The sequence below is a fragment of the Meles meles genome, chromosome 6 (genome assembly GCF_922984935.1).
Source record: "Meles meles chromosome 6, mMelMel3.1 paternal haplotype, whole genome shotgun sequence".
Classification (NCBI taxonomy): domain Eukaryota; kingdom Metazoa; phylum Chordata; class Mammalia; order Carnivora; family Mustelidae; genus Meles; species Meles meles.
The window spans coordinates 72010413-72033159 of record NC_060071.1 but is presented as its reverse complement, the minus strand read 5'-3'; the positions used below and the strand labels follow the sequence as shown (position 1 = coordinate 72033159).

Sequence of the window (22747 nt, the reverse complement as noted above, 5' to 3'; positions counted from 1 at the left end):
CCAATGTAGTACTAAATCCCAGGGCCCTAAGACCATGACCTGAGCCAAAACCAAGATTCTGACACTCAAGCAACTGAGCCTGCCAGGCACCCTGACCTTTGGAAATTTAAAAAGACATTTTTCCCTAAGCCCTTAATCAAGAGGAAATAAAAAAGTAGAATTATGGGTTATTGAAATAGTAATACACATGAAGGGGTCCCTGGGTGGCTCAGTCATTAAACATCTGCCTTCGGCTCAGGTCATGATCAGGTCCTGGGATTGAGCCCCGCATGGGGCTCCCTGCTCGGCAGGTAGCCTGCTTCTCCCTCTCCCATTCTGCCTGATTGTGCTCCCTCTCTCACTGTGTCTCTCTCTGGCAAATAAATAAATCTTAAAAAAAAAAAAAAAAGTAATACATATGAAAACCTATGGGATGTGGCTGAAGCTATACTCTGAGGCAAATGCATAGTTAGAAATGCTTTCATTATTAAATATTTTAAAAGGTAAATAAAGTGTCCAGGGTTAGAAGTTAGCAGGGAAAACGTATCAAAGCAAGAGAGGAAAAGAAATATAAAACCAGAAATTAATAAATTAGGTAATCCAAAAACCAGTATTAAATTTAGAGAGCTGATTTTTAGAAAAGTACCACCAGGTTTTAAATAGGATTAGGTGTAGTCTGTTTTAAGAAAAGAGGAAGAGATTTGAATAGTAAATTAAGTGGACAGTCTTAATTAAATATTTTGTGTCTTTTTTCCTCAGTGTTTTCTGAAGTCTTGTAAAACCTTCATATATAACTACTGCAATTGATTTGTCAAGTGTTTACTTTCCATAGAAGTCCTTCCAGTCAAAAGCAATATAGCCAGCAGGTATCTCTTAAGCATTACTCATTTTTTCCTTTGGAAGACATCTATTTTTCTTTGCCCATTAGATATAAAATGCCTTAATGTTTGATATATTTTTACCTTAATATAGAAAGAATGTAGAGGATTTCCATGGTCATTTTTTTTTTTTTTTCTGTAGGTGTGTGGTACATACTGAAATTTCACTGTGGGAGAATGCCTTATTATATTCTCCTTCAGTTTTGATTTTAAGTGGGTGTTTTTTTTCTGTTGCTTAATCTGGAAAAATTATTTGTGCTCTTCTGGAGGTTCTATCCCAGAGGAGTTTAGTGTGCGTTTCCTGCCATTGGGCACTTCATAGTAATGTTTGTCCATTTTCTTTAAACTAGTCTAGTACAGCACTTTTCCCAGAACATGTATTTATTGCATATTTGTTGAATTTATATAGAGTTTCAGTGATCTGAGTGCATTTGTTTAATCTACTCTTTTAAAGAAGGCTTTTATATTTTCATGTTCTGATAAATTCTTGGGTTTTCTAGATTATTCACATCAAAGAAGGTTTATTATTATGATTTGTTTTAATATATGCCAAATTTAAAAGGAATGTGAAACTGCTTGTTATTTTTTTCCCATACAGGTTTTGGGATTATTATAATTTTTCACTCATTTGTAAAATTCTGAAATAATATATGAAAGACAAAGATAATTTTACTATATAGATAGGTTGTTTTTTTTTTTTAAGCAAATAGTGGTACAGGAATAGTTAGACTTTGTGTAGTTTAGACTTAACTTTATATTTACGTTTACTTTAAGGAGACAACTCTGCTATAAAATTTCCTATTCCTAAAAAACAGATCTTGTTAAAAGTAGACCAAAAAATTCAAACTAAGGAATATCGTTGTATGAAGTAACTAGCCTAATTTTTTTTATAATGTTTTGTTGTCCACTATGTAGGACAACATTTGATTTCTATACTAATGTAATTAAAATATTGCCAGAATTTGTTATATAATAAAGCCCACATATGGCTTTATTATGTAGAATTTTAAGAATAATTTGGGATTTAACTTTACTTTTTAGGCCCGAGAATAGCACATGCTTCATTTTAATGTATGATACTGAAGGTCCCAAAGTCACAACAACAACTTTTAAGACCATAGAAGAGTTGTAACTGTAGGAGAAAGTTTGCCAGTCTGTTCCTACTAGTGACATCTTCTGTTTGTGCAGCTGTTGACTATAGCAGCTTCTCTTTTTTACTAAAAACAAAGGATCACTTGAGTGTTTGTGAGTTTTATTGTTGAACTCTGATATCTAGAATTGCACTTAGAATAGAAATATTACAGACTTTGATATTTAAGGGTATATAGTGTACATATGTACAGGTCTCAGTTATAAATCATGTGTGATACTTTTTTGACCATGAGTTGCCTAAGTTCATAAAACTCTTACAAAGTAAAATGAAACAAAGTATAAAAACTTGTTGCAACTTTTGACTTGAGCAAGAAGTTGAATTTGTTTCCAAAGTAATTTATGAGTTGGTACTATTTGGCAGAGAGGTGTCATGAAACTTACTATCTTTAAATCATTTTATTTCTTTATATTAGTATTGTTTCCTTTTCATATGGAAATTTGATGTAATAATATTCCTTGCATTTAAAAATTCCTAATGCCTTTTTTTGTTGTTGTTTTTTGTCCTAATGCCTTCTATACAGATCTATAAAACTGTTCAGAGAGTTCTCATATGTTGGAAAGACTTTAGATTTTTCAAAGATATACTATAAATTAAATTTTCAGTTTAGTTAAAATGTGATTTATGTTTTCCCTCTTTTTATGCCTGTGCATGAACTATAAAAGCAAGTTTCCATTATCTGTGCATTATTGTTGAAAATCAACCTCTTCTCCTAATTTCCTCCTGGGGAAGCATTTATTAGATTAATATTTTATACCTTACACAAGTGATTTTTGAGTTCTGTTGACTATCACAGTGAAAATTACGGACTTAGGATATTAGTATTTGAAGGAGTTTTTGCCTTCAAGGTTGAAATTCAAGAAACCAGCTTCAGGTCACAGATACTGTATTAGTAAATGCAAGTACTATCTCTATTTCATATTTGGGTAATAGTATAAAAGTAGATTTCAAAGTTTAATCAGGTAGGAAGGATATTGAATTAATACTGCTATAAATAGTTCAGATTTCTTCTCTTCCCACTCTTTGTAAGTATTCTGAATATTTCCAGGGGGCTCTTTATAGAGAATAATTTATCTGAATAAAGGCTATTTATTGAGCATATCAAGCCTTTAGATTTTATCTTCAGATTTTCGTGCATTTGTTACTGATTACCTTTGTGAGAAACATGCCTGGTATTTATTCTGGGAACTCTGCCTTGCTCAGAACTTCCAATAAATGTCATTCTACTGGGTTTGTTGGGCAGAAGTTCTAGTTAGGACTATTGCTTTGAGGTAATTGATTTGAAAGATTGAAACATTGGATTGCATTTCATTTACTGTTTTCTGAAAGAAATGTGTAATATCTTTTTAGATTGTGGTGTTTATGTGGTTTTAAACATTCTACCTTTGCAAAATGTGCCTATAAATTTTTTTGTAATAAAATTTCAAGAATTTTTTGTTAAAAACAGAAGGAAAACTGCATAAAAATAGTGTATAGCTGAATGAATTATAAGGTGAATTCCTTGTAATTATCACTCAAGATAATGAACATTGTCAGGCCCTCAGAATCTCTCTAGATGCCCTCCTCGTGATTACAACTCTCTTTCACATGAGTAATTTCATATGAGTAATTCCTATCCTGACTTTTATCCCAGATCTTACTTATTTTTCTTTATAGTTTCATCATCCACATGTGCATCCTAAAATACTTTAGTTTTTTAAATATATCTTTTAAACTTCTGTAGATTTTTTTGTGAGAAAAGATACTAAATACTAAAATGGGAGTACATATTCTAGATTACCTTAGTTTACTCAAGTTGTCTACTGGGAAACTGAAGAACTCATTTTTTTTTTTTTTTTTTTTTTACTAGTTTGTGAACCAGAAATTTCTTGCTCATATGTTAGGTTTTTTGTTTTTTTTTTTTTTTTTTCATTAATCTTGGACACTTTCCTTCCTTTTAATTAAACTATACTTACCTAATTTCCTGAAATGGATAGAAATAGACTGTTTTTTAGACTAGTCAGATAAATATAAAGTGATTATCCTTCAGAATTCTGTTTAATGACTTTCCCTCCTAACAAAATTAGTTAAAAGCATTGTTTTGTCTGAAGAGCTAGCTTTCTTACTACCAGCTTTATTTTTGGACTCAAGTCTACTTCCTTGTACTCTGGATTGTTTTAACAGCTTTGGTTATGTAAGAAATGATTTCATTAAAATGCAATAACTTAAAAAAATGCAATAACTTTTGATAAGCCTTTCCCTGTTTTATTTGATGGCTTTGCCTTAATAATCATATTTAGTTATTTTAATTTGACATTGCTGTTCCTTTGGATGTTTTCTAATACTAAGGGTATCTAATTACTATGTGGAAGCCCTGGCTCTTCCATTGTTAAACTGTGGATCTGTATTAAGTTTTTTGCTCCTTTATTGAATGTGTGGTTTACTTTCTCTTTGAAGAATGTCAAGCTGTCAGCTGAGGTAGAGCCATTTATTCCCCAGAAGAAGAATCCTGATACATTTATGATCCCGATGGCACTCCCTAATGATAATGGAAATGTTTCTGGTGTAGAACCAACTCCAATTCCCAGCTACCTGATTACTTGTTATCCATTTGTGCAGGAAAACCAGTCCAATAGGTAATTTGTTTATTATTATTTTCTTCTTTGTAGGGGGTGGGTAAGGAACAGAAATTGGCAAGACATACTTCTTCATTTTTTCCTTTTGTAACTTTTTCTTTTTTCAGGTTTATTTTATTATTGTTGTTGTTGTTGTTATTATTATAATCTCTACGGCCAAGGTGGGGCTTCAGTTTGCAAGTTTGGGATTAAGAGTTCCATGCTCCACCAACTGAACCAGCCAGGCAATCCTCTGTTTGTAACTTTTAAACATTAGCCATTTCTCTTTTTTTAAGAGAAGTAAATAAAACCAAATGAAGCAGAAATTTTAAAATTGTTAACATGGGTTATTTTCTCATTCTTTCTAAGAGGAAAAGTTTTTTGACTCTTGCAGTAGTCATTAAAATTACTTTGAAATAAGTTGATACGAAGAAAGGAATGAATATTCAGAAAGTGAATTTTTTTTTTTAATTTTTTAAATTTAGGTATTTCATCATAATTTCCAGGACAGTTGGGCGTAAGAAGAAAATACCAAGGGATAGTCCTTAACATTGAAGCGTTTATGGTTAACATATATTTCTGGACTCTGATTCTAGTTTAAATTTAGCTTCTGTGCTACAGCACAGGGTGATTTAGCAAAATGCTTGCAGCTCAGATAATATGTGACCTGGTGGTTAGGGTGTAACTTGTGATAGTCATGATAGCCTTTTAACACTGCTTAGACTATCTGAGTGATTAGTGCTTTGTTAGTGTAGTTCATGTTACTGCTGTATTAAAGTATTTTTTTTAATGTGCTGTATAAAGTACTTACAGCCTTTCACAAGTAATATACATAGAAAATACTTCTCTAGCATCTGGGATAAATGGATGAGGCAGCTGGGCTCTAGCCTCTGCCCAGCCCCCCAAAGGCAAAGGCAGTCAGTATTTCTGCACCCCTATATAAGCCATGGTGTGGCACACTAGTGTGCCAAGGCACATTCTTTCAGATATTCTCGATGTAAGAGATATGAGACCGCTAAGCTACTGTATGAAATATGAACTATTCAGGTTAATAATTTCTAAAACCCTGTAGTTTTTGGGATTGGACAAAGACTAAGGGATCCTTCTCAATTGAAGTTAGCATAATGTCAAAAAATTTTGACCTATATGGGGCTATGTTTAAAGCAACTTATAAACCAAATTTAATAATACTATTATTTTTGTATTTGACAAAATGGCCTAGTATAAAGTACAACTAATTTTTCTTTTTTAAAAATATTTTATTTATTTATTTAACAGAGAGAGAGAGAGATCACAAGCAGGCAGAGAAGAAGACAGAGAGAGGGGAAAGCAGGCTCCCTGCTGAGCAGAGAGCCTGATGTGGGGCTGGATCCCAGGACCTTGAGATCATGACCTGAGCCGAAGGCAGAGGCTTAACCCACTGAGCCACCCAGGCACCCCTCAATTAATTTTTCTTACCATACTAAATAATCTTTGAGAATTCATGAGTAAACCAGCCAGTGGATTAAAAGTAGTTTTTAAAATTATGACAGTGAACATTTTTCCATTGTGCTTTGCTGTGGGATTAGTGAGGAAAACCTCAATGCTCCAGCTCCCCATGACCCCTCGTTCTTCTGCAGCAACCTTTTGTAAGGACTGCTGAGACAGGAAGAGTCTTGCTGATGCTGCGTAGGAATTGCACTAGGAAAGGCTCTAATGCTAGAGATAGATGGCAATGTCAGACTTGCCTCTTCTCTTCTTTCCCTTGGACTTGGAACCCGCTTCCATTGTCAGGGAGGGGAGCCAGGAAAAGAGCTTGGCTTGGCCAGATGGTTCCGGAAGTACAGGAGAGGAGTAGGAGGCCCTGGGACTGAACTGAAGAATGAGATGTGGAAGAATCAAATCACCCATTGTAACGGTCACCTTACACAGTGTTCACTTTACCCTGCTTTTTGCAGAGGCCATCACAGTGGTTAGCATTGGATGGGAACTTTGGACTCCTTTGTTTATAGATCCAGCAGCTAGGGGTTTAACTTCTAGGCAGAAATACCTTGAGGAGGTTGAGGAGAGAGTTATAAATAAGAGTGATAATGGACTTTTAAAATTTTGCAATGCAGTAGATAAGGTTGAATTCCTTTATACTGTCATTTAAGTTGTTGCTACATGTATATAATAATCTCTAATTATAGCAAAGAAATAAGGTGATAATTTTATCTCCTTTTTATTATGAAGGCACCTTTCTGCACTTTTTAAAATTAAAATGCATTAAGAAATTTTGCTTCAGCATTATTTTCAGACTTCTCAATAGATTTGTTCTTTGTTTATTTGATTTTAACAGACAGTTTCCGTTATATAACAATGATATACGATGGCAGCAGCCCAATCCAAACCCTGCTGGACCATACCTTGCCTACCCCATTATATCTACTCAGCCACCTGTTTCTACAGAGTATACATATTATCAGCTGATGCCGGCACCATGTGCCCAAGTTATGGGATTCTATCATCCTTTTCCTACACCTTACTCCAACACCTTTCAGGCTGCAAATACTGTAAATACTATAACCACAGAATGCACTGAGCGTCCAAATCAGCTTGGACAGGTTTTCCCATTGTCCAGTCATCGAAGCAGAAACAGTAACAGAGGACCAGTTGTACCAAAAGTAAGTAACTTATTTTGATTGGCTTTTATGTTTGATGTTTCTGTTGTTGATAATAATGGAAGTCATTTGCTACTTGTATTGATTAGCTTTGATGCTGAATTTACTATCACATTCTATTCACTGTTATAAAATAGTCAAGGATAGAGCATTTATAAAGTAATTTTTCCTGTTTTTTATTGTGCCTTATACTTAATTGATATGATTTACAGCCATCTTCAGGTTCCTTCAGAGAGTTTTATGTAATCATTCTACACAGGTATTTCCAAATTGTTTTAATTTAATGATAAAAATTGTATAGTGGCACCAGTGTTTGTAAGTGGTAGTTTGGATCCTATGCCAGTGGTGTTGAATGACTAAAGCACTTCATATATTTCAGTCCTCAGAAATCAGCAGGAGATACTATAGAGAACATTTGTGATTCACTCAATCCCTTCAACTTCATTGTTGCTATTCTGTGAATTTTTAGTAGCAATAGCACTTTGTTATTCAAGTGTTGCTTTACTATATTATATGAATACAAGGTCTCCTTGAGCTGAAGAAAATGAAAATAAATGTGTGAAACCACTCTTAAGATCAGCCTTTTGACTAAGTTAAAAAAAAATGAGAGACACAAAACCCTTGAAAACACAAGAAATTAAGGTTTATTCTAGGTAACTATTTCTTAACTAAAAGGTTACTTTTATATTGAGGCCTTAATGCAAAGCAAGTAAAAAGAAAAACATGTTTCTTCTCAGCAGTTTTGAGCTAAGAGAAGGCAGAGTGATTTCCTAAATGCATCTTATGGCTCTATCATCAAGGAGTTGATGCTTTCGTAGATTCCATTAGCCTAGTTTCTTCAGTGAAAAATCTTTGATGTCTTTTGGCATACTTTTTACAAGTTAAAATACAAACATGCAGCACAGCTTGCTTTAAAAAGCTTTTACTCTTTGTTCATCAAAACACTGGGTCAAGGGAAATTGTTTTGGGACCTCTGGAGAATGTAAAGAAACAATTATGGGAAATAATATAGTAGTATATAACTTTCAGATGGTAAAGAAACATGATTTCTCAGAGTGCCTTTCCGGCACTTCACTTTAGGAAGTTAAATTCAGAATTCTGTTGTATAAATTGCTGTTAAGTGATGAATACTCCTGTTTTAAAAAATGAAGGAAAGGCTCAACTTTTTTATATTTTGTTTTTAAGCTGTAAAGCAGAAATTTTTTGGATTTTCTTACTATCATGAAAGGAAAATTTATCTCTTGGATGAGCTACTTTTTTAGTACCCTTTTTAGTACCTTTTTAGTACTACCTTTTTAGAACCCTTCTAAATAAAAATTTACAAACCCTTATATGACATGATTATACTTCTATCATTTATTAATTATTTATTGAGAAAATATGAAGTGCAAGTAATATAAAATGTATTAATATTTTATTAGTCACAGTAGTGTTAATAGGAAAAATAGTATTAAAATGTGTATCTACAATATATTATTTAATGTATAATTAAATGCAGATAGTGTCATGAATTCCTAACACAGTAACCCTCTTTCCCCATTGGTTGGGAGCCACTAATTTAGAGCATACATTTAGGTGTGTTTCATAGTGGATATGTATTTTATAATGTAGTACATTGAGTAGGATTTTAAATTATTATTTTTGTGTGTGTGTGCTTAAATTAGCAACAGCTTTTACAACAGCACATAAAAAGCAAAAGGCCACTGGTGAAAAATGTAGCTACTCAGAAAGAGACAAATGCAGCAGGTCCTGATAATCGATCCAAAATTGTGCTTCTGGTAGATGCTTCACAACAGACTGGTAAGCAAGAGTGTTTATGTATACATCATTGATTTTCATCTGTTTTCATGTATTGATTTTATAATTGTGGACTGTACCACATTTCAGGATTCTAGACTTTCATCCTTTTATTTATCCTGCCACTTTGTGAAATTCTCTAGAAAGGATAAAAGCAGTCCATGTCTGTAATGTTCTTTCAGCTTGTTTGCTGGCTAATGTGCAATTTTGAGGAGGATTTGAGGTGTCCTTATTCCCGTGTAGTAGTGGAGCAGTTTAGAAATCAGAGATGGAATATTGCAGACATTGTAAGAATTTGAGGACTCATTTTGGCAGATATCAAAATTGTATGTTTTTATAAATAGTTTAAAACTCTTTATAAAATAATATTATATAATATCTTTATAGAAATAACTTGGCAAGTTTTCTATACCACATTTTAGCATAGATCTGAAACAAACACGAATGGCACATATATCCTCTCAAGCAAGAATTTTGGACTAGTTGGATATTTTTTGTCCAGAGTTTATTAGAAGACTGTATATAAACTTTAAGGAAGCTTTATTCTGGTAATAGATAAAAATTAATATTTTCCAGCTTATATTATTAAATTCTAGTTTGTATCTCTGATCTCAGCTTAATGGCTACAGAGTAGATAACTCTCTCCTCACCCATAGTCACTGATGCTAGTAAAAATTTTTGTTAATGATCGAGGCCAAGAATTAGATCTGCTCAAAGACACATTTACTTTTTACCGCTCTGTGGTTTCCAGTCTGACTTAAAATAAATTTGGTGGTGCATACTTTCTTTCATTTGGGTTGCACCTTTTTGTTTGCGACATCAATTTAGGGTTTTGTTTTGTTTTGTTTTGTTTTGCAATTGCTTAGATCCATTACGATTAAGAGGATCTGGGAATCCATTAAAAACAATCTTATTGGGGCGCCTGGGTGGCTCAGTGGGTTAAGCCGCTGCCTTCTGCTCGGGTCATGATCCCGGGGTACTGGGATCGAGTCCCGCGTCGGGCTCTCTGCTCAGCGGGGAGCCTGCTTCCCTATCTCTCTCTCTCTCTGCCTGCCTCTCTACTTGTGATCTCTCTCTGTCAAATAAATAAATAAAAAATAAAAAAATAAAAGCTTTAAAAAAAAAAACCAACCTTATTGCCTGTACAGTCATTGTGTGTAGTTTGTAGTCATAAAGCAGTGAGATTAATGGACTAACAAATGTTGGAGAGGCTATAGAAAAGAATCACAATGTAATACATTACAAAGTTTTCTATGTTTTGGTTATTCCTAGTTATAGTGACTTACTTCTACATGCTTTAAAACCTGGGACTGCTTTTAAAAACCCTTACTTCTTATTGGAAGGGGAGGTGAACCATAAGAGACTATGGACTCTGAAAAACAACCTGAGGGTTTTGAAGGGGCGGGGGTGGGAGGTTGGGGGAACCAGGTGGTGGGTAATAGGGAGGGCACGTATCGCATGGAGCACTGGGTGTTGTGCAAAAACAATGAATACTGTTACGCTGAAAAAATAAATAAATTAGTTAAAAACCCTTAGTTCTTTAGTTTGCTCATTTAGTGACCACAAAGACAATCTTCTGAAGCATAAGAATTAGAAAATGAATAGATGACCCATTAGCAAAACAAAAAGGCAGCCTACTGAATGGGAGAAGATATTTACAAATGGTATATCCAATAAGGGTTAATAGCTAAAATATTTACTTAGTACCAAAAAACCCAGATAATCCAATTTAAATTGGCCAGAGGATCTGAATAGACATTTTTCCAAAGAAGATCTACAAAAGGCCAGCAGACACATGAAAAGATGCTCAACATCACTAATCAGGGAAATATAAATCAAAACCGCAACAAGATATCACCTTACCCCTGTTAGTGTGGCTAGAATAAAAAAGACAAGAAATAACAAGTGTTTGTGAGGATGTGAAGAAAAAAGAACCCTTATGTATTGGAAATGTAAATTGGTGCAGTTGCTATGGAAAACAGTGTGGACATTCCTCAAAAAACTAAAACTAGAAATACCAAGTGATCCACTAATTCCGTTACTGGGTATTTTACCCCCCCCCAAAATGAAAACACTCATTTGAAAAGATATATTCACTCCTATGTTCATTTTGCCATTATTTACAATAGCCCAGATAAGGAAGCAATCCAATTGTCCATAAGTAAATGAACGGAGAATGGATAAAGAAGATGTGGTGTGTATATATAATGGAATATTACACAAGCATAAAAAAGGATAAAATCTTGCCCTTTGCAACATCATCGATGGACTCAGAAGCTATAATGCTAAGTGAAATAAGTCAGATAGAATCTTAAAATCTTATATGTGATATCTTTAAAAACGGGGGGGGGGGGGAACCCCTGCAGAAATAGTCCCATAAACACAGAGAACAAAAATTAATGGTTGCCAGAGGGTTGGGAGTAAACTGATGGTAGCTACACTTGTGGTGAGCAAAGCGTAATGTATAGATGCTTGCAGCATCACTATGTTGTACACTTAGAACTAATGTAATATTGTATGTCAACTATGCTTTGATAGAAGTGAAAAGAAAATGAAAATGAAGGTAAAATTTGATTAGAAGATAATACCTTTTATCAGTACTCTTTAGTTTTTTTCAAATTCTGAGGATTTTACATTCTATAAATAGTATTTTTGTTTAATTTGTTTTTAATTTCTGAGGATTAATTGGTATCAGTCACAGATAGACTGAAATATTAGAACTTAAAGGAACTTGTAACAAGTTTTCATTCTTGAACATAAGCTTGTATTTAATGAGCTTAACAAGAATACTAGGTGTAACACACAAAAGTACATTTCAGTGTGTTACAAACAAAATTTGAGAAAAGATGGCATTTATAATAGCAACAAATATAGAAGTTTCTGGGAATGAACTTTGCAAAAGATGTACCAGACATTTATGCAGAAAATCTTAACTTTATGATAGGAAATTAAAAAACAACAACAACAACTAGATATCCTATTCACGTAGGACAATTTGATACCGCAAATGTCATTTTCCCCAAGTCAGTACTCAGTCTGTAGATTCAGCGCAGTTCTAATCAAAATTTTAATAGGAATTTTTTTGGAACTTGATAAACTAATTCTAAAAGGATCATTTGTCTGAAAAGAAATGAGCTTTTTCCCTAAATATCAAGACTTATTAAACTATCTTACTTATTGTAGACTTATATAAAATATAAAAAATGTACTATACAAAAGAACAGGGGGCCCAGAAACAGATTCCCATGTATGTGAAAATACATGGAAAATAACAGAGATAGCATTACAGATACCTAATTTACACCCCTTGAAAGTCTTTTTAGGTGGATTAAGGACAAATGGGAAAACCACAGTAGAAGAAAATATAAGCAGATATCTTTATGACTGCAGGGAGAGAACTATTTCTGAAATAAATTCTATCAAAAGTGAGTGAAAGAATAAGCCACAAACTTGGAAAGATTTTTATGATGCCTATCACTAACAAAGTATTAATTAGTATGAAGACATGAAAAATTCATATGAATGAATAAGAAAATGATCCCACCTTGTTCTCAGGGCCTTGGGACACAGCACCAGGGGGCTGAAACAGTGTGGTGGGACTATAGGAATCTTTCCTTTGACCCAGTTGTCCTTCTCCTGTTACTATATCTAAAATGGATATATTTCCCTAGAAAGAAAAAGGACTGTTTGAAAAAGATCCAGATTGCAGTAGCACACTGAAAGCTTCTTAATGTTTAGTAACATGTGACAAGTCAAGAGAAGTGTAGAACATCCACTCAGTGGAATAATGTGGAGCCTTCTCACATTATAATTTTGAAGAACATATGATAATATTAAATAGCCCAACTCAAAATTGTATGATGCTGTGTAAAAGTTATGGGCAGAAATATAGAAAAAGGAAAATTGTTATTTGTTAGGATAGGAGGACATTGCAAGAGTTTTTTAAATGTCTTTTGATTAATTACAATTTCTGAAATAGAAAAATAAAGAGACAACTTAGAAAAATGGGCAGAAGTTAAACAATCCAAAAATAAAATTAAGTATTTCACAGAAGAGAAAACAGTAGTGGCTAAAAGCATTAGAAAAGATACCAAACCTCATGATTAGGCAAGAAAATACAAATTAAAACTCAAAATGAGCCATCTTTTTATATCTAACAATTGGCAGAAATTATAGCGTAGCAGACAGTATCAAGTATTTGGTGAATATATGGATCACTGTGGATATTTATATCTTGCTTTTGGGTTGTAAACTGTTTTAAGCAGTTTGACTGAAAATGATTTGGCATTACCAAGTAAAGTTGAGTATGTGTATCCCATAAGGCCTAACAGTATTATTTAACAATGCAAAACCCCAAAACAGTCCCAGGTGTCCTATCAGTGGTACAAAGGATAAATACTGTGTGGTATGTTCATCATACATAGGCATTCTAGATTCCAGTGACATTAATGAATTACAGCCACATGCGTTAGAATCTCGAAACTAATGTTGAGGGGATGAGGCACACTGGGAAGCAGGTCACAAAAGAAAATGGACAGTATAATTTCATTTTCATAAAGTGAAAACTGCAAATTTATATGATTTATGTTTTAGTAATACAAAAATCCATGAAAAAAAGTATTTTAAAAAGTGAGAAAATGATAAACACAGAATTCCATGTGGAGGTAACTTCTGGGGGAGGAAGAAGATGCAGTGGTAGAGGGGGTATGCAGGGGACTTCAAAAAGATTGGTATTGTTATTTTTCTGAAATGGCTAATGGTGGTTTGTTTTAATATTTATACAAATATTTTATTCTCTTGTCATAATAAATACATGTCATAAACCAACTTGTCAGGAATATCTTACCTTTTGATGATCTTCCCCCCCAAATTTTTACATGTTTTCTCCATTTACAAAGTTAGATATCTTTATTTTCTTCTTTATTTTCTTATTATCATTTCTTAATGGTAACTTAACAAAGAATTTATCAGTTTGGTCCTCACAAAGAGATGTCACACCTTCCTTGCTTTATAGATTTCCCGTCAGATATTGCTAACAAATCTCTCTCGGAGAGCTCTGCCACGGTGCTCTGGAAGTCCAAAGGCAGGAGGAGAAGAGCGTCCCACCCTACTGCGGAATCCTCCAGTGAGCAGGGGGCTAGTGAAGCTGACATTGACAGTGATAGTGGCTACTGCAGTCCCAAACACAGCAACAACCAGCCGGCAGCAGGGGCTTTGAGAAATCCTGATTCTAGCACCATGAATGTATGTAACATTGCTTTTATTCCTTTATTGGTCACATATGTCAGTATTTATATCTTTTCTAAAGCTTAAGTATCTATTTTCGTTAACAATTTCTGTAGTTATAGAATGGATTAAAATGTATTTTGTATATTAATATGAAAAATATATATGGAGAAGTGTTTTTCTCAGATTGTAAATAAGCATGCTTCACACTAGACTAAGTTATGAAACGTGTTGCAGGGCATATGGTATTGACTTAAGCAGAAAATAATTGTCTTTTTTGTTTTTCTTTTTAGCATGTGGAATCATCTATATGTACAGGTACTTATTTTCAGCATAGTGTTTTTGCTATACTTTCTTCTTTGTCCATGTCAGAGCTTTGCTTTCAAGCATGAAGCCTGCTGATACTGCAGAAAAAATTAGAAATCTTCCAAAGAGATTCACATTACTTTGAAAGTACAGTTGGGCTGATAAAACTTGAGAAAATTTCTCCGTTGAGAAATTGGGGTATTCTGCAAGATGGCAGTTCTATTACTAAGAATTGGAATACCACTTAAATTTTGTAGAGAAATTTCCAGTTTTGTGTTTGTAGTGACTGATTTTCAATATACAAAGTTAAGGGATAATTGAGGTTTTGGCATCTTTCATAAATAAATCATATATTTAATCTTATTGGTTACAGGTAGTGTAAATTGGTCCAATGTAACTTGCCAGGCAACTCAGAAAAAACCTTGGATGGAAAAGAATCAGACATTTTCTAGAGGTGGAAGGCAGACTGAACAAAGAAATAATTCACAGGTAATTTGAATTAGGTTGGAGAAACTGGAATTATTATAAATGGTATAGTGGTCTTGAAGGAAGTGTCCTTAATTTTTTTTTAAAGAGTTTATTTATTTATTTGTCAGAGGGAGAGAGAACACACATGAGTGCAGAGTGGCAGACAGAGGCAGATAGAGAAGCAGGCTCCCTGTTGAGCAAGGAACCCAATGTGGGACTCGATCCCAGGACCCTGGGATCATGCTCTGAGCTGAAGGCAACGGCTTAACCAACTGAGCCACCCAGGTGTCCCAGTGTCCTTAATTTTTGAAGATGCATATTGAATTACATAATCGTAAAATACCATGATATCTGTAACTTTAAAATGGCTTAGCCAGTAAAGTTATTATTTAATGAAACAAAATGAAAATCTTGGTTATAGGTGATGTGTATATGAGTGTATATTGTGCTGTTTTCTACTATATTGTATTTAAGAAATAGATTTGGATATTTCATAGTTTTAAAAAAAAAATCCTCCAATCCTGCTTCATCTGCCGTGACTTTTTCTTATCCATATAAAAAATTTAAGAACATATTAATGCCACAAATATTGATTCTTTGAACTTTAGGACTGTGGCCTTGTTCATGTGTCTTTACTAGACCATAAACACCATAAGCTATGCACTCTGTGCTTGTTGCAGGGCCATAGTAATTGCTGCCTCATGCTATAACATAGCCAGACTGGGTGGCTTCCTGGTTTGGCGGAAAAATATCTAGCTGCCGTACAGCTGAGCAAGTTATATACTGCCGTGGATTCCCCGTAACTATCTTCTTGAGTTGATTGTCTGTGAAATCAGGGATTTGTTTGTTGGTCAGCATTTTTTCCTTTTCAATTTTTAGATAGACTTCCTGGATTCCTTAAATCTAGTTAAGGTATTAAAAGTATCATATGAAAGATCTGTGGATGAACTGAAATGAGAGTAAGTTACTAATGGATTAAATAGACCAAATACTTGCCTGCTCATTTGCTTCCCTGAAATGAAGGACGTCAGCTGCTCCCTAACGTTAATTAGACTGTCAGAAAAACAAGTAGAATAGTGCCCTTTCCCCTATGGTTATTGCAAAAATGAGTCATTGTTGTTTGTGGCAGCCATGAGAGGCAGTCTAGCTTTATTTGATTAGAAACAAAAGAGCTAAAACAAGAATTGTTTATATAGATGAGATAAACAGAATCTATAAAATGTTTATCTAAGTGCTGAAATTTTATGTTGAAATTGTAACTTGTTAGACTTTTGGTATCCGTAGCCCACTGGAAAGGAAGTAGTACAGCTATTGAGCCTCCAAACTGGTGAAGAATAATAAAAGAACAACAAAAAATTATGCAAATACATGTAATATATTAGGTTTTGCTTATTTTGTATCTCTCTTCATTCCAAAAGAACTGGAGCCAGATGTTGAATAAATGTGTTTTCTACTTCTGATGTGTTGTTAATACTTATTGTTAAGTATGTGTTTGATTTGTGATGTGCAGAATCTTTTTTTTTCTGTTAAGTCAAAATATTTTCCCATTTTGCAATATCTGATTGTTTTTAGGCTTAGAAAGTATTTTAGAAATAACATATTCACTTGTATTTTCCACTACCTTTTTATAGTATAATGTTGTAGGGAATTTTTTATCTGAAATTTATTTTGATGCGTGATACAATGATGTAGATTTTCAAAGTAGTTAACCAGCTGTTTGAAAATCATAATCCGTTCTTTTCTCTCATTTGCTAATTTCTTATGTCTTGGGTGCTGTTTCTGGGCTGTTTTATTCCATTTATTAGAATTTGGTACCTGTACCATGCTGTTTTCCTTGTGATTTTTAATATTTTTACTATGTTTTAACACTTGAATAGATAGGTTCTTCCTGTAATCTCTCATAACCTTAATTTTAAATAATGTACAGAATCTAAAAATTTAAATTTTCAAAAATGGTTTTATTTTGTGAATTGGTTGAAGAGATGAAAGAAGAAATGAAGAGATGAAAAAGATTATATGATGAAAAAAATATCATTTTCACTCTCTCCCGTTGTCTTATCTTCCCTATATCTGCCCCACTTTGAGTAGTTTCTTACGTATTTTCCCAGAGTTTCTTTGCCATTCTAAGTAAATACAGTTATGTATCTTATGTTTTATCCACTCTTTTCTGTGCTCTCCTTTCATCACTTAACAGTGTATTTTGGAAACATTTTCATAGTATCACAGGAGGGCTTCCACAGTTTTTAAAAAATAACTCATAATGTTTGGAGTATGGATATACTTGTTGATTTCTGTAGTCTTCCTATTATGGACATTTGAGTTGTTTGTAATTTGTTGCTATTGTAGACATACTGCAGTATCGTTTAGAAATGTATGTGTATAGCAGTAAATTCCTAGATAAGGGACTGCTGAGTGAAAAGGTAAAGCCACTTCCGTTATTTGATAGTATCGGCCAACTGTACCACTTAAGTCTCAACAATAATGTGGCGAGTGCCTTTTTCCATATAGCTTCAGAAATCATGTGTTTTCAGGATTTGGGCTTTGTGCCAATTAGGTGGAAATGGTGTATGAATATTGTTGAACATCTTCCCATGTATTTATGGGCTGGTCGTATTTTTTTGTTAACTTGTCTGATCATATCTTTTGCCCTTTTTTTTTTTTTTTTGGTATCTTGATCTGTTGTTTTTTTTTTTCTTTTTTTGGTATATTTTTAAAATCAATTTCTCCAGGCTCTTACCAGATTTTTAAAAAATTGGGGAGCCTTTAGTTTGTAATATGAGTTACAAATATTTTGCTAGGCTTTCATTTTTATTTTTGACTTTGCTCACTGTTATTGCCATACACCAGTTTGTGTTTTAAATAGCATTAAGAAGTTTATATATTGAATTTATTGTTTTTTGTTTTTGTTTTTTAAAATGGCTTCTGAGTTTTAATGCCATGTCCTTACTCTAAGGTTATAAAGGAATTGCGTGTTTTCCACTAGTGTGTTTTTATTCTTGTTTTTTATATTAAATCTTTATTCCATTTGGGTTTGTCTTGTGCTTGGTGTGAGATATAGTTCCACTTAATATTTTCCAAGTGGCTACCCAAATCTCCAGCACCATTCATTGAAAAGTCCATCTTTTCACTGATTTGATGTTAACTACTTTTGTCATCTATTAAATACCCAGGTATATTGAAATCTAGTTCTAGAATTTCTGTTTTGTTCTGTATTTATCATTAAATTAATCTATCAACTTAGGGAGGGTGGATTACCTTTGTGATGTGACATCTTCCTATGCAAAAAACTATATGTCTTATTTTTGGGTCATCTTTTTAGGAGGTAATTGGTATACGTGCAGATTAGTTCTCATGAACTTTGTTGGGACATTAGTTTGGGGTTTTTTTTTTTAATTTTTTTAAAGATTTTATTTATTTATTTGACAGAGAGAGAGATCACAAGTAGGCAGAGAGGCAGGCAGAGAGACAGGAGGAAGTAGGCTCCCTGCTGAGCAGAGAGCCCCATGCGGGGCTCCATCCCAGGACCCTGAGATCACGACCGGAGCTGAAGGCAGAGGCTTAACCCACTGAGCCACCCAGGCGCCCCTAGTTTGGGGGCTTTAATTTAATCCTGGAGCTTTATGTCTCCCACGTATAAGAAATCAAGTTCCATTTTTTTTTTAATTGCTTTAGTGTTTGTAGCAACATTAATACGTATTTAGTAAATGATTTACAACAGGGTTTATTTTAGGATATAATTTTAATGCTTTTGGAGAGCAGATTTACAATTACTTTTTTGTCATGGTGACTGTCCACAGAAATGCAGAGTTGTGCTCGGGAATTATTCTCTTGCTTTTTGGTCATACCTGTCTTGGGGCTTGAGTATGAGTACTCACTTCAGTGTTAATAATTTATGTGAATTAACTTGTTTCTTTATTACCTAGACATTAAATTGCATTTGTTTTACCAGTCTTGTATGAGCTTCTTTTCATAGGCCTATTTTTTTTAAAGATTTTAATCAGCTTATTTTTCTTCCACATAACAGAGATCTATTGTTTCTTTTTCATTTTCTTCTTTTTTTTTTTTTTAAGATTTTATTTATTTATTTGACAGACAGAGATAACAAGTAGGCAGACAGGCAGGCAGAGAATGGAGAGGAGGAAGCAGGCTCCCTGCAGAGCAGAGAGCCGGATGCGGGACTCAATCCCAGGACCCTGAGATCATGACCTGAGCCGAAGGCAGCGGCTTAACCCACTGAGCCACCCAGGCGCCCCTTCATGGACCTATTTTTTACAAAAATTTTACAAAAATTGCTAAAATAGTGAAGTTGAAGTAATTGTATGGAGAACATTCATCCAGCTACCAGTTAGAGGCTAGCTAACATTTTACTGAGATTTGTTTAATCGTGTGTATATTCCTCTGTCCATATCTCTATCTATGTTTTTGAGCCTATTTTAAAATGAGGTAGATATTTAAAATTAAGAAACTGTTGTGTATCTGGAAGAATATTTAAAATTGAGAAACTGTTGGGTGTCTAGTTATAGGAAGTAGCCCAGTTGTCACAGTGCATACTGTAAGGAAGAATTAAATTTGGTATATGACTATCTTCTCTGGCTTATTGTTCTGCCATGTAACCTGCCTCCCAAAAGAGAATAAAAATTCTATTTCTTGGGCGCCTGGGTGGCTCAGTGGGTTAAGCCGCTGCCTTCGGCTCAGGTCATGATCTCAGGGTCCTGGGATCGAGTCCCGCATTGGGCTCTCTGCTCAGTGGCGAGCCTGCTTCCCTCTCTCTCTCTCTGCCTGCCTCTCTGTCTACTTGTGATCTCTCTCTGTCAAATAAATAAAATCTTTAAAAAAAATTCTATTTCTTAAAAAAAATTCTATTCCTTATCAGCAAGTCTTTTTAGACCCATTACTTAGTATGGGAATTGCTAGGTAGTTTTCATGTCTTTGTGTGCATAATTTTGATTTCATCATCAAAAACATGTATATTAGCACCTTCTGTTCTAGATCTGCTTCAGGTTCTGTTTATTGTTAGAATTTGGGGGTAACTGTTAATGAAGTTTATACTTTTCATATCTTCTAAGTGTCCTGGTTAAGAGAGGTATTTCATGTTAGCTGCATTGGGTACTTAAGAGGAGGGTCTTGAAGAGGAGATCTTAAGATTCTTACAAATCTTGCCCTTATGACCATTGAACATTTCACAGATTTATTTATAGGATAATTTACAGATTGAATGAAAATTTTGTTCTAAATCTATTTTCTTGGAAATAAGTTTTAATTTTTAACCTTTCCTAGAAATTGTTTTTTAAAAAAATAAAACCACAGATGTTAGAAGACTTATAGTAGTTTAATAGGGTAGTGTGTGGTTTCTTCCCATGAGAACATCTTGCAAAACTGTAGTCCAGTGTCACAACCTGGATATTGACATTGACACAATGAAGAACAGAGCCATCACTGCAGGGATCCCTCATGTTTCCGATTTATAGCCACATTCCTTTCCTCTTCTGGCCAGCCTCTCGTTAACCTCTAGAATCCACTGATCTGTTCCCCCCTTTCCATAATTTGTCATTTCAAGAATGTTTTATAAATGAGCTCATACAGTCCTTTTAGGATTGGCTTCCTCACTTGCATGGTTTTCTGGGGATTCATCCAGATTATTGAGTACATCAAGTTTGTTCCATTGGGCGGCTGACTGTTCTGTTGTAGGGATGTACCCCACTAAGTTTAACTATTTTCCCAATTAAGGACATCTGAGTTGTTTACAGTTTTTGGCTATTACAAATAAAGCTGGTTAAACGTTCATATATTGGGGGGGGAGGAGGGAAGTAACTTGCATTATCACATTTTTTATTTCCCTTAAAATCTTGTCAAAAGCTCTTTAACAAAACTTCTGTAGTAAATTATGCACTTTATGAAAATTCATCGAGTTGTATCCTTTTGTGTACTTTTCTATAAGTATGTTATACTTAAGTAAAATGTTCACTTAAATAATATATTTTTTTCTTTTGGTGCTTACTTAGGTTGGATTCAGATGCCGAGGACATAGTACTTCCTCAGAAAGAAGACAGAATTTGCAAAAGAGACAAGATAATAAACAATTAAACACCAGTCAGTCTCATAGAGGCGACTCAAATTCTGAGTCTTTATATTTTGAGGTATTTTTTTCAGGATTTATTTGTAAACTATTATAGCAAATGTTCCCATTAAGAAATTAATTTTCAGGAAAAAAAAAGAAAGAAATTAATTTTCGGGGTGCCTGGTGGCTCAGTGGGTTAAATCATCTGCCTTTGGCTCAGGTCATGATCCCAGGGTCCTGGGATGGAGCCCCACGTCAGGCTCTCTGCTCAGCAGGGGAGCCTGCTTCTCTCTCACTCTCTGTCTGCCTCTCTGCCTACTTGGGATCTCTATCTGTCAAATAAATAAAATCTTTAAAAAAAAAAGAAATTAATTTTCTTACATTCTGATAAGTACTTTTTATAACTCTTATTAGGTCATAAATTACTCAGAAGTATTGATTCATTTTTGTCTAGGATATGTATAGTTAGTGTAATAGTAATAATAGTAATGAAGTTATAGTTAACTTCATTAATGTCTATTTTTATAATTTTCATCATGAGGTAATGTGTTGAGATAGAACTTGATTTTATGTTGGTTTCTCCTAGTATGAAACTTTCTCCCTAATTTTTATTATTATTGTTTAGTCACTTTGTTAAGTTTTTTTAGATTTGAATGGTTTGGTCTAGGTAATTTATGCTGCTAGCCAGGAGAATCTTGGAGAAGAAAAAAAAGTTAATTTATTTTCTCTAATAGGCAGAAAGTTTGTATTCTGTTTGGAGTATTTTTATTGTTTATTCATCTAACTGACTCTTATTGAAGGCCTGTTATGTGTAAAATAAGTTGCTGTGAATGATACATTAAGTGAGTAAACACAGTAGCCTTAGGAAGGTTGCTGTATAGTAATGTAGATGCATACACACCTAGTACTTGCTTAGGTGTGGTTGGGGTTGAAAGGAGGGACAAGTCCCTTTGGGTTTGGGGTAGGATAGAAACAATCTTTGGAGTCGACTTTAAAGAATCAGTAGAATCTGGTTGTGTCAGGATAGTGAACAACATCCCAGGTAACTCATTTGAATAACTCATTTTTGTTGGATCATAGATGTTGTAAAGTGGATCAATAGGTGGAAATTAAACTGGAAAATGTGCTTTAGGCTGAAGACTAGAAATGAATAATATGTTAGATAAACTTAGTAATCGACCTACAGGACTTGAGAGTGCATCTCTATTCAGTTATCAAGAGCATGTAGCAGATTTATTATTTGCACTTAACCATATAATTTGTTCCATCCTTATACTTAAAGATATTAGATATAATTTCCACTATAAAGGAGGATATTGGTTAAGAAATTACTTTGAATAGGATTTTCTTTTAAATTTTTATACTTTTCACCTTATTGACAGGTTTGTGTAGTATTACAGGACAGGGAATATATTTATGAAATTCATACTAAGCTTGTTGAAAATATTTTCCAAATTATCTGAAATATAATAACCCTTTTGTATTTCTTTTCAATTATGTATTCATTTTAAAAATAGAATTAATTAAAATGGGATAGTAGACACAGAAATCCAAAGAATGGACATGAACAGATATGCCCCCACTGATGAATAATAAAGTTAGCTATGTTGTAGCATGTGAGAAATGCGATTTCCTTTTTAAGACCGACTTTA

The 22747-nt window shown here is 33.9% G+C and overlaps 1 protein-coding gene across 2 annotated transcripts in view; it reads left to right on the top strand.

Moving 5' to 3' along the window:
- Nucleotides 1–22747, top strand: part of SECISBP2L (SECIS binding protein 2 like) — a 60999-nt gene that overhangs the window by 4732 nt on the left and 33520 nt on the right. The window contains exons 2-9 of one of the 2 annotated variants that reach the window (XM_046008726.1): nucleotides 739–845; nucleotides 4444–4622; nucleotides 6919–7243; nucleotides 8905–9040; nucleotides 14052–14281; nucleotides 14557–14581; nucleotides 14943–15058; nucleotides 21040–21174. In XM_046008726.1, coding sequence (XP_045864682.1) covers nucleotides 4507–4622; nucleotides 6919–7243; nucleotides 8905–9040; nucleotides 14052–14281; nucleotides 14557–14581; nucleotides 14943–15058; nucleotides 21040–21174 — 1083 coding nt within the window. In that variant the 5' untranslated portion in view covers nucleotides 739–845; nucleotides 4444–4506. The remainder of the gene's footprint in view (nucleotides 1–738; nucleotides 846–4443; nucleotides 4623–6918; nucleotides 7244–8904; nucleotides 9041–14051; nucleotides 14282–14556; nucleotides 14582–14942; nucleotides 15059–21039; nucleotides 21175–22747) is intronic. The other variant, XM_046008724.1, reaches the window with a different exon arrangement.